This window comes from Diadema antillarum, unplaced genomic scaffold, assembly GCF_040938485.1.
Source record: "Diadema antillarum isolate AM-2024a unplaced genomic scaffold, OU_Dant_1.0 seq00000463_RagTag, whole genome shotgun sequence".
Classification (NCBI taxonomy): Eukaryota; Metazoa; Echinodermata; class Echinoidea; order Diadematoida; family Diadematidae; genus Diadema; species Diadema antillarum.
Window position 1 is genome coordinate 1,665,861 of NW_027271434.1, and position 13,067 is coordinate 1,678,927.

Sequence of the window (13,067 nt, forward strand, 5' to 3'; positions counted from 1 at the left end):
ATATATTTTTTTTAAATTCACATTGCATCAACATGGTAGGCACAGTAAATGTTTTGACAAAGTTATACACATCAATTTTGATGCACATGAAAAGTTACACATTTAAAGCCTTTTTAGAAGGAATTATCAAACTCGGGCATTGCACTGTGAACAAGCTGAATATAAAGAGAATTCCCAGCAACACTACAAGACATGACTTTACACAGCTGGTTTGATATTGTTTGTACTGAAAACTCCCCTTGTGACAAAGTCCCCAGGACCATCAGTTTTCTTTTGTTATATCGAAATTTTATTATAACTGAACAGTACAGTATATAAAGATGTAGATGATAATTTTGGGATCTTCTTATTTAATTTGTTGTAAAAAGAGCTTCATTATAACCATATTCATTATAATGGGATTGCACTGTAATCATATGAGAACATTTGCCACTGGCTGATGAAATATGTATTCTAAAGAAGATTTTGCCTTCTAGAAATGGTGTCAAAAAGTATTAGGTCAGTAAAAAAAAAAAGGCAAATTATATCCCTCATGTATAGTTTCTCACATTTGGGAATCCACAATCTGCACGCAATTCCCAATTTTGTGATCGATATCTAGATTTCTCACATTTTTGCAGTGCGCGTAGCTGTAGACATACAATTAGCTAACAATGCATGATACGCAGTGCTGGTGGTGGGTGATCAATGCAGTTCAGCTCAATCAACAAAATGGCTGCTTCAAGTAATGAAGGAAATTAGTAAATGACAGCAGAAACACAACACATCAGGTATTGTTTAAGATTTTCTTTCAGGAAATTAGCGCCAATTTTGATGATGATCTGGTTAAAGAAGCCCTTTTTAGGCCTACTTTTACGAGCCCTAGATCTCCTTCTGTCACAGTCCTATGCCTGAGCTCACAGGAGTCAATGGTGAACTCCATGTACAGTGTACTAAGGAGGTTTATAAAATGGGTTCAAGAATGTAGCCAATAGGAAGCGCTGAAATGAGACACACCTCCTTCCTTTACTTCAGTACAACTGCACTGCCTGTAATCCTATGGTAGATTGCCGATCGTCTGTGCGCGCGGCGGCTCCTTTGATGAATTGCATGCATACGCGTACGCGCTGTCAATCCTGTAAACAACTTCTAGTTCGGGCTGCCGGCCGGCCGGCCTGTCTTCCCTTGTGCATAACATAATATGTGGCGTACGTACGTATACTGTACTATACGTACACTTTGTACAGTACAGTAGACCAAGCGTTATGGGACCGGACGCGTACATGGAGTCACTTTGAAGAGCAAATCCAACGATTTAGCAGGTTAATTCTCACGCCGTTTTCAGAGTATGTTGTCTAGTAGGCCTATATGAGGAGTCTATATCAAGTCTTTAAGGTAAAGGGTGCATATTCTATGTAAAATAAGTAAGTTTTCATGCGGGTGTCCGGAAACCCAACCCCCCATTATACTTATACACACTGTACTGTATGTGCGGGACTTCCGCGAGTGCGACGTGCGTAAAAGTTTGGGACGAACATCTTCGGACGACTTGACCCACAAAGGTACGTGAAAAACGCTGAAAAATGATGTTAGTTTTCGAATTTTCGACCCATTTTATAAAACAAATGATGCACAGGATTATTTCGTGGCGTTAGTGTAGGCGTAGCTCACTCTCGGGTATTTACAATGTAGTGCAACATGCACTCGGCTTCGCCTCGTGCATGTTTCACAATTGTAAATACCCTCTACACTAACGCACTCTATCCTGTGCATCATTTGTATACTATTACATTTGTACACAGCCCCGTCTCTCGCTGCATGCGCTGCAAAGCCTAGACCTACACATTTTGTAGATCCAAGAGAGACCCTTGTCATCATACCTCTTCTCATGTTTCTCTGAATAGTGAAATGCTGGTGAGGGATATTATTAGTTACCCCCTGCTTGTTCAAGAAATACAGGCAAATATCTACGGTCTCCATGAGGCCGAAGGCCGAATGGAATATGGCACCAGACCGTAGATATTTCCTGTATTTCGTAAGAACAAGCAGGGGGTAACGATTTTATCTTTTTAAGTGTAAGTGCTAACCTTCTTCTCGCTGATTTCCTCTCGTGAATGATGTTGAAATCGCCGGCTGTCAGCCATGTCATTGTTGACTTACGTCTCGCATGCTGATTACTGTATGCGCGCAAACGTACACGCGCAGTTAATACTAGTATAGCTGCAAGACAGCCCGTCTCAGGCAAAGTCGCACATAGATGATGTGCGTAATACGCTTCAGGACCGCGCACTGTCCATTCGTTTTGTACAGGATTAGTAGTGCGCACTTTCCTGTCTTTTCAGTTACTTACTAAGCGTTTTTGCTGTGCAACCTGGAATATCATGACGTCATATCACGGAATACGGAAAATATTCAGTGGTTGATTGACCAATGAGATTACAGAATTCACGATCACTAAAAGATAAACAACAAATATCAAACTGCTTTCTTTGGGGTCATGGTTAAAACTATTTATCCTCATTGATTTCTCACCAGTGCCATGCCCCTTGACTTTGTCTCAGGGTATATCACTGTTGAAAAATCACCTCTGGGCAAACAGTTTTAACCATGCCCCTTGAAGCAGTCTATTTGTTCATTGGACCATTTATAAAAAGGTTAAATATGTCATGGAGCAATGATGTACTTTGCAGTACATCAAGTTAGAAATGATGTTCTCTCTTGAGTAAATTCTCCTCTAACTAAATAATCAAGTATGGAGGACTTGATGCCTTTTGTGCTGTCTCCTTTAACAATAGCCAAATAGACATGACCTTTGACCTTGTGACAATGACTCAGCACCAAAAACACACACATGTAAACACACACACATGTAAATACACATACACACACACACGCACACACACACAACCTCCAAAGCCATCTCTATCCGTCACTGACTGGCTACTGCGGGCTTCACCTCATACATCGTTTCCCATGTTCTTCAACTTCATGCGGAATTCATTGTGACGCTCCCTCAGCAGTTCCATCTGTTTCTTGGGACCATTTATTCTGCCAAGACAAAACAGATAAAGTGACACACAAACATACCACATAAATTAGCATGGGTTATATTGCAAGTATGAAATACACAAGTTCAATCATCCTAATCATTAGTTACAAAGAGTACTACTCGTAGTAAGTCACAAAAACGGAAAGATGTAGATAATATTATGGAGGTACAGTACAAGCTTATTATAAAGAGGTCGGATAGAACAAAACCCTTGTACAGTATGTCCAAAAAAAAATTACAATCAGATTTTTGCACTGATAACACCCAATATGATTAAACTGTCTAAATGCTACTTCAAGGTCTTAAAATATAACATCTTAGCTCTATTTTGAAGAAAACTCCATTCAATTTGGTTATGCGGTCACAGAGAAATGTGGATTGTTGTACAGCATGTCATGAGTCTGATTCTTCCAAGTTTAGCACTTCGATGCTCTTTTGTGTGGATACAATACACAAAACTTGGAGGGAAGAGATTCCTGACATCCTCTACAAAATTCCTCATTTCTCTTTGACCAGTGAAGCGAATCAAATGGGGTTCTCTGTAAGATGTGGGCTATGAGTTATAGTTTCATACCCTGAATTTGTATTTAGATTGATTCACTATTTTTAAAGATATCATTGCGGAGCTCCCGTTGTAATTTTTTTTTTTTGGACATACGGTATAACGAGGTGGTTTTGCAGGTCCCAACTCTTTCTATTTTCTTTGTTTCTGTACCCTGAAGTACTGGGAAACCTGATATAACAAGGTTATTGTAATGGTTTATGGGTGCTCATTATAATGAAATTCCCCTGTACACACATCAGTGTATAATGTACTGAACACGATTCTAAAATTCCCTCACGTACAGAAACTTCAGTTTTCCAACCGATGTGTCACAGTACTTCTTGGACCTGGATTTTGAGTGTGTTGTAACAAGAATTTTGTTATAACTGCGATTGTTATTATATTAGTGCACTATACTGCACTACGGTGTACCACACACAATCCCGAGGAGTAACTGCACTTGGTGTATAATTTGGGAATATTTTACCACATACAAATCTCCTTTGCGCATATCAGACTTGTTGCATCTTACTGATTTGTACCAGTACTGAAATTCTTGTGCCACACTAGTATACATCAGTCTTGTTTCACACCAATGGACACAACATATGTACCATGCCAGTGTACACCACACATGCTGTACCACACCAGTGTACACCACACGTGTACCACATCAGTGAATACTACACTTGTCATTTTACACTGAAACCTGGATATACCAAACTGATACATTCAAGAGATAGTGTAAACAGTGTACAATTCTTCACACAGACATGTGTGTCCATAGCTCTTTAAACTACACTGTTTCATACACACACTGTCATCCTGGTGGGTGACGTCATACTTTTACCTTGCTCTCTCCTTGGCTTGGTTGTACAGCTCAGCAATCTTCCGGTCCTTGGCATCCAATCTCTGTGTGGCATACTGGCTGCTCTGTCTGGATGTCATACAAACAAACAAACAAACAAACAAACAAACAAACAGTCAATCAAACATGTATGAACAGAAATTACTGGAGCTACGCATCCTTCCTTTCCTGTTTCACACATTTCCCTGAAAAATTTCAGCCACTACTTAGAATGAATAAATAGAACTGAATGGCAATTTTTTTTGTAATCTCAATGATGCCAAAGATGATAATATCAATACAGCCAGAAGCTGCTTCATCCCCCATCCCCATATTTCAGTCTGCTCCTTTCTCCAGCACATGGTAGCTATTTTTTTTTTATTTGTGAAGGTCTTGACCAGATATGAAGTATCCAAGTTGCACATTATAACTGGATGCTTGTCTGATCCAGCCCAGCAAACGCTGATGCGCCCTGCGTTAAAATTGATAGACAGAAACTGACAATGTGCAGGCAGAAATAAAAATTCATCATTTGGGTTAGAAATGCCGTATTTCCTAGCACATTAGTTGAATGACTTGTTACCTACTGGAAGTTAAATGTCATGGCTAGCGGGAAGGTGTACATACAAATGCTATAATCTTTAAAGGGAAAGAGCTGGGGGATGAGAAGGAAGGCTAAATGCACACTGCTAGATCAAACACAAAGTAATATATCAAATGATGTGATTGATTACATTGTGTCTGAAAGGCGCAGCTGACAGTGTGTTTGTAAACACCCTCCATTCACTCCAGTTTAAAGGGTAACCAGTGGGAATTAATGCAACCAATAATTCACTATTAAATAAAACAAGCACAGTTGAATTCAGCCAATGATGGACTGGTAAATTGTGGTCACCAACTTTTCAAAACTCCTTTATTCTTAATTTGATATAGTTCTGTGAATGATAGTCGACATCAAAATACCATCATTCAGATTATAAGATCAACATTGTGTCTTGCTCTTAGCGCAAAAACAAAATTCAATGTATGCACCAAAATGTTCTTCTGCGATGGAACTTAATTCTTCAGACATCTTGGATGAAAACAAATCCTTAGAAAACACCACAGGCAGATGTGATGGGTCATTGGGTATGTTTAATCAATGAGTCATCATTTACTTCACAGTGAAATTGACTAAATTCACAGACTACAGCACTGACTTCAATCATTTCACACAGCAGTCAATCTTCAGTATAAAATGTCTAGCCCACTGGAATTTGTGTTGGCGGAGAGACACTTTTCCTTTTTTCTAGATATGGTAACTTTAGCACTTGTCTAACCAGTAGGAGAATGTTAGGTATGCTGCAAAAACAACTGCAGTCCAAACGGCGCATTTCTCTGAAGGAATGATCGGAATGCAGAGTTCAGAAGAGAAATCACATTACGTCTGTGGAAACATCTGTGTTTGCACATGACTCACTTGGCATGCATGAGGCAAAGCAGACAAAAATAAACAGTGCTACATTTTGAGAGTGACTGATTATTTTCACTTCATCACAGAGCTGGCATGATATAATACATGGGGTACAGAATTGTCCCCTGATCAGGCATCATGGTCAACTGAAAAACACTCCACTAAAGAAAGGGAAAGGAGTCTGGAAGAATATTCTCGCATGTTTATTCTTATGTCATATCAAAGGCAAATATTGATAAATAATGCATGATTAGTGCATTCACTTAACCACCATCAAGGTTTGTAGTCATGGTCGTAGAAGAAATATCTAACATTTCATTTTTTCACGGGGGGGGGGGATTCAAGTGAATCACTGTATATGATATGTGAAAGGCATTCAATCTTAGTCACATTAGCCATTCTCTTTTTTTTTTGAAAGGCATTTTAGAAGCATTGATTTTGGAATTGCAAAAAAAAAATTTAATGGTACCATCAAATATTCATATCAAGAATTAACTTTGTCTCACTTCCCTGTTATCATTTCTTGTAAAATACAAACATGGTAAATATATAAAAGCATACATTTATACAGCTGAGATAAAAACCCAAATGTGGTTTGTATTTTATGTTAATGTTATTCACCAATACTGTTTACTTCATTATTTGGAATTTAAACATTTCTTAATTTTAAGTGTCAACATATCTCACACTACTGGACCTATTGGCATAGATCTGAAAAGGCCTCTCAACAATACTGAAATAAAAATATATAGATAAAATTGCACTTGGATGTGACAGCAAAACGATGGTCCACACTGAGAACAATTTTGTTTCTTCTTTTGCCAATAAAGAAAGTGACCTTGGCAAGAACATTCATGAACACTCCATTTAGGTATCCTCAATTACACTGGAGATAAAATAATGAGGATGCTTCTCACCTGAAGACAAAGAAGTGGAAGATGGCACCGGAAACAATGAACACCATACAGCCATACACTATGTAAGCGTTGTTGACACGTCGAACTCCCCGGATCCCGTAGTAGTTCTCGTGGACCTCCTCATCTCCTCCCTCTCGGAAGATGTGAGTCTTGGGATAGCTTGGGGGAGAAAATGGTTGAAAGTTATAATCTAGTAAGGAAGTGTGATGATGGCTGTCACAAATCACAAACTACGCATTTGAAAAAAATTTGGAAGTGATACCCTGTCAACTTTTGCCCTTCAGTTTTCACCTTAACAGACAAGTCCACCTTCATGTACATGTGGATTGAGTGAATTCAACAATTTTAGCAGAGCAAATCAGTGAAAGTTTGAGAAAAATCCGACAATCCGTTCAAAAGTTATGAATTTTTAAAGTTTCTGCACAACCACTGCAGGATGAGAAGACTACTACAGTGTATGATGTCACATGCGTACAACGATATGAGGAAAATAAAAAGAGAATTTCACAAAAACTTTACTTTTTGAATAAAGTGCACATTTCTTTGACTTGTTACTGACGTATGTCAGGGGTAGTATTATTCCGCTTGCCTTTTGAAAGAGAGAAGTCAAGTGGTCTTTTGTTATGCGAGAAAAGTGAAAACATGTTGAATTTTCTTTATACTTTCCTTATATCTTGTACACATGTGACATCACAAGCTATAATAGTCTTCTCCTCCAGCTGTGACTGAGAAGAAACTTTAAAAATTCATAACTTTTGAACAGATTGTCCGATTTTCCTCAAACTCTCACTAATGTGTTCTACTAATATTGCTGCATTCACTCAACCCACATGTCTATGAAGGTAAACTTGTCCTTTAATCACCCCAAACAAAACCTTATGGTGCCTGATAAGCACAGGGCAGCTTTGAGTTCCATGATGGTTCCTTTTTTTTCACTTGGTCAATTGCCATCAATAATAAAAGCAAAGGCACATGCACACACACACACACACACACACCAATGCATTGATCATATAAAACACCCTCTATGCAAATATGAATCATTTTTTAATCATGCGACATGTGTCCTAAAAGACTCTTGAAAAAAAAATCATACAAAAGGGAAAGAAAATAAGTCGAGGCATTTGGGTATTTGTTTCAAGTTCATTGCATCACTGCCATAGACTGGTTCAGCTCACTTGGGAACCTGCCCAAATCCCAGGTGGTTCCTTCTTTACACTTGGTCTGATATGAAATGGATTAATTTCACAGAGATTAGGTAGAGGCACAATATGGACCTTCAAACATACTGATGCAGTAAGATCAGAACTCAGAGAGAAGCTAATTTTCTAATTCCACATGAAATTCCTCATAATGAAGAAATCTGTCCTTGTAACATTGTTATACTTAGCATTTGAATCATTTAGTAAAACTGACTTAATTCAAATCAAATGAAATACATTGTATAATGAAATACTGTTCTTGGAATACATTATGAAAATAACGATGAGAACAAGAGAGAAAAAGTAATAACAGAAATAGAGCATGGCCTCAAAATTTGATTTGGCATGGATCTACGGTAGTAATTTTATCAACTTTACCTCTCCGTATGTCTTGCTCCACCATAGGGATTATCGGGTGATGTGTCGTAGCTGTTGACCCTTATCTCTGTGACATGAGGCCTTGTTAGGCTGAGATCATATTCCTTCCTTGCTGATGGTTTGCTGAGGATGCCATATGCTTCATTCAATTGCACAAATAGATCATGTTGGTCTGGATTGTTTGGGTTGGCATCGGGATGAAGCTGAAATTGAGAAAAAAAATATGGAAATTTAATCACTCCATAGATGTGCCCTTGTTCATTATATTCATATGTCAAAAAATTTAATCGAAAACTTGAACCATCCTGTGGATTATTGATCCTGTAGCTAATTGAAGCAATGGAGCCCCATTTTGAGAGAAAGAACCAACGATGTGTATACACACCTTCACACGAACAGGATGTATGGATCTTGTCCATCTTTAAGCAATTAATTTTTCTTGTTCTGTTTTGGGTTTTTTTGGTGGTAGTGGTGGTGGTTCTTCTTGAGCTAAATGTCATTGTCATTTGTCTATTCCACTTGTTTTCTTCTCTTTCCGTTTTGGAACAAATTGGGTTGGTTTAATCTATCACAAAAGGAAGGTAACAATTTGTTTTCACTCACATTTACTTTTTTCACAAATGATTGACACACGAAAAGAAATGGTTTCTGACAGCTATGTAACCAACTAAGCAAAAAAACAAATCTATCATGTCAAATCTGTTTGACATTTTCAATGAACTGTTTTCCTGATTTTTCATTTACTTCTTGTGTGAGGCAGTTCTTTTAATGGGTCCTTGGATTTAAAAAAAAAAATGCACTTTCATATGAGCATCGGAAGGCCACAGAATGGGAAGTGTTCTGAGCATTCACAAAGATCAGTTTTCAATCACCATCTCTAGCTCAAAGTCTTCAACAGTCTCAATTTTATTACCAATTTAGAGCCCATCTGCATCTACAATATGTCACATGTAACTTTGGATGCTATGGCTTGGTTTTCCATCCACTGGTTTCAAATGCAATGTCAGACTTCATTCTCAGCAAAAAGACTGATGTGCGATCTGTGGCCATTTTGGGGTTAAAATCTCCCACTTCCACGTCTTCATATGGTCAATATCACTTCGGACTTGTCAAAAGTGCTACTCTGGAATCTAGATTTGGGTCAAACGGGCAAAGTCATGACTTACTGTTTTAGACAAATTAAAATATGCAGATTTGATTTCTCCTGCTGATGCATCATTCTTCACTCCAAGTACTTCGTAGTGTGTAGGTGTTGATTGTCCAGCCACTCTGAAAGATGAAGGAAATATTCAAACATAAAAAGGAATGCAGTAAACTTACTTATACATGATATAAGGCACATTTCTTCAGACAAGAATACTTTCACAGGCCTTGTCGAAAACCATTTTGTCATGCTCGCGCTTTGTAACAACCTCTGTGTATGCAATAACATAATCAAAGTATGGCCCAACATGTGCATCAATATTTTGTAAAGTGGATGCACATTCAGTATGTGACTAAAATATCTTAACAGATCTCAGAGAAGTTTTTTTCTTATATATATATAAGTTCTATGTCACTGTTCTCACACTTTAATTACCTTACTTTCCTCTTTCTTTTCAAGTGTTAAATCATGTAAAATACCAAGCAGTAGCAAGTAATCAAATTAGATAGCACAGTTGATTGAAACCACATATATTTGTCTTCTTGGTCAAAAGTTAAAATCCTTGCCATGCATGTATAACTTCCTGATATGACCTCACAGCGAAGCAACTAGTATTAGAGCATTACGCATAACAGTTGATATTAATGCATCCTAATTCCAAAATCATTGTTCATGTTGCAAATGGTAAAAGTGAGCAACAATACTGTGAAATGAGGAGTGTTCGCATGCATTTTAATTTTGCGAATTTCGCGAGAGCCAAGATTCGCAAAATTAAAATGCACATGAAGGCTCTTGTCTACACTATATGCATTGAATGCCAGAGGCACTTCGCGAAAATTACACGCCGTGAAAAGGCCGTCGACTCCCATTCGTGAAAATTTCATGCCACTAAAATATCATGTTTTACAGTATTCCACAATTCCTTTCAATGAACATATTCATACACAAAGCAAGTATAGTAAAAAGAAATACTGTAAAAGTGGTTTCTTTCGCGTACAGAAACTTTCGCGGTTTCCATCGGTGCCGACTTTTTCGCGTGTGTTTAAATTCGCGGTCGGTAATGGTAGCATTGTAACAAGCGACGAGTTCAAAACATTTTCGCACGATGTTAAATTCGCGGTTCAACCTCAAAGCGCGAAAAGCGCGAAAAATAAAGCCACCGCGAAAGAAACCACTTTTACAGTACTTCCCAATCTAAAATAATGGGAGATTACTCCCCAAGGAAGGATGTTCTACTTTGTTTTCTTCTGTTTCACAGCTCAAGTAAGATGGTAATAATAAAAAAGCAGCATATTAGAGAAATTCTGAGGGGAAATTCAGACAATGACAGAGACTATCAGTGCCCAATACAATGAAAGGATACGCTTAATTGATTTTCTTAATACAAATATTTTTTGGTCACAACTCCTTAATTCTCAATTATTCTTTGTACAAATTTTTTTTTCACCATGGGCTACATGTGAATCAAGACCTGCAAGGGACTTACTTTGCACTGGTTGCATTCCCTCTTCTGTGGTGTAGAAGTCCTCGGTTTGTGCTCTGAAGCAAAAGCTGATTTCTGCATCTTGAGCACACAAACACAGCTCGGGTTAGGACCATTTCGTATGTGCAGGTATGTCCTGTATTAGATTAAAGATCAACAAAGACAAGTCATCACAAGATACACGGCATCCACGTCCACCAGCATGCTGCATGCTGTATCAGACGAGATGTACATGTATTGTAGTCATGTACAATGCAGAACATCTAAATCATTAACACTATCGTATTCTACCTTTACTTGAACATTTAATTTACTGCCATTGATTAATGGTAATACTTGTACCTGAATTTTCAGTCTTTGCAATATAGGTAAGCACTTTACAAGCAAAAATATGAAACATTAACCGACTAGGCCAACTTATTGATAGAAAAATAATCTAGTATCATTAAACCGCATTATACACATATTTGCATATTTGTCAGAACTACACAACTTTCAAGTAGACACCTAATCATACTCAGGCATACTTGTGAAATAGGCCCAATCACTGTCCGTCTGCACACAGTCTGTACTAAATATTATGGCGGCTGCGGCTTACCTGCTATTTGTGAATTCAGCCCCACTGTGTGGCATTCAACGGTACATAAGCACAGCAATGCAATGGGGCTTTCTTGCACAGAATAATAATACTCATGAATGCAGCCCCACGATGTTTATGTATGATTGATAGTGGCATACTCGTGAAATAGCCCCCACCACTGCGTGTCCGTACTAATACTATGGCGGCTCGCCTATTTATACTCGTGAATTCAGCCCCACCGTGTGGCGTTCATCGGTAGGTAAGCATGGCGGTGGGGCTTCCTTCCACAGTATAATAATCATACTCATACTCCCATAGCATCTTTCGTCCTCCCTTTCTTCTCGGAAGGACTCCCTAATGTCCCTCGAATAATTTAACGGCCAATTTAACCAAAAATACAACCCTACCTAACCCTAAACCCTAACCCTAACCCTAGGACCTACATTTTGTACCCTTGCTTGCTAACGCCCGGGTGCACGCGCACTGCTGCGGTGGGGCCTATTTCACGATTTTGCCGATTGATACAGCGGCGGTGCCGATTTCTGCAGCATTGCATCATTGTAGTGAGTATCTTTCGTCACTCCTTCTTCCTCTTTTCTTTCCCTTATATAAATTTACTAGCCTTGTGGTTGTGTTGTGGCTTGATCTTTCTTTTCTTTCTTCGTTTTATTCTCAAAAAGACTTACCAATGCCCGCAATGGCAATGCCCCTCAATTATTTTTTTCGACTTAATTTTTTACACATCATCACTGTAATACATTTAATTACTAGATACACACCACATACACTCACTACATATGTTTTACAGATCATCACAGGCTGGCTGGATTTGGCTGGCCTGGTCCCTGGGAAGGGGAGCGTCAGTGACATGACCGACACGATATCAAATAGATGGGACTGTATTACATGAATTCCCAGTCTGCGCCGGTCAATAAATTGTAACCATAGCAAATCAAAGGTATTAGCATTATAATTCCTTGAAATTCAGTACAACCTGTCTCGGTGTCCTTCAATTTGAAATGTTTAAAAGATCCGACATTTTGACACTTACCGAGCTTTAGGTACAAAAGAAATTACACCGGGGTTAGTCTTCCACTGGGACACCGGTTGTAAACATGGCAAAATGCTAAGGTTATGCAACAAACCAATATGGTCGAAGGTGGCGCTATTCTCAATTGTGACTCGAAAAGGGCCAAGACTGTTGTGACCACAGAACTCTGGTTGTGACTTGTGATGGTCGGAGGATCGACGAGGCCATGTTGGACGGTACAGGTTATGAGTTGTGAAACCTTTCCATTAATACCTCACATGCTGCATAACAAGGTTTAATTCCTGAAGCTATGATTAAATATATCCCATTTTTCCTTTTTAGGCATGTTTAATCGCAAATATCTCAAATGACAAGAATCGTTTTGCGATAAAACTCTTCATAATTTCATGTTCATTATATTTTGCGTGTCTGATTTATACACAGTACTAAGTACATAACTG

At 38.5% G+C, this 13,067-nt stretch overlaps 1 protein-coding gene across 1 annotated transcript; it reads right to left on the reverse strand.

The window, feature by feature from the left end:
* Window positions 1–2,840: 2,840 nt before the first annotated feature.
* On the reverse strand, window positions 2,841–11,127 carry LOC139733223 (dnaJ homolog subfamily C member 4-like). The gene is made up of 6 exons (XM_071644062.1): window positions 11,000–11,127; window positions 9,536–9,638; window positions 8,370–8,572; window positions 6,790–6,948; window positions 4,423–4,509; window positions 2,841–3,027 (listed from the first exon to the last, which is right to left on the reverse strand). Exons 1-6 carry the CDS (start codon window positions 11,110–11,112, stop codon window positions 2,937–2,939), a joined length of 756 nt encoding a protein of 251 aa, XP_071500163.1. The 5' UTR covers window positions 11,113–11,127; the 3' UTR covers window positions 2,841–2,936.
* Window positions 11,128–13,067: the final 1,940 nt, after the last annotated feature.

What these genes read in the sequence shown, in the direction of transcription:
- LOC139733223 (XM_071644062.1), bottom strand. Translation starts at nt 11,112, where the DNA reads ATGGTCCTAACCCGAGCTGTGTTTGTGTGCTCAAGATGCAGAAATCAG. An exon ending in GGGAATGCAACCAGTGCAAA is followed by an intron (nt 9,639 to 10,999) that starts GTAAGTCCCTTG and finishes TTCATCTTTCAG; the next exon opens with AGTGGCTGGACAATCAACAC. An exon ending in ATTTTAATTTGTCTAAAACA is followed by an intron (nt 8,573 to 9,535) that starts GTAAGTCATGAC and finishes TCTCAATTTCAG; the next exon opens with CTTCATCCCGATGCCAACCC.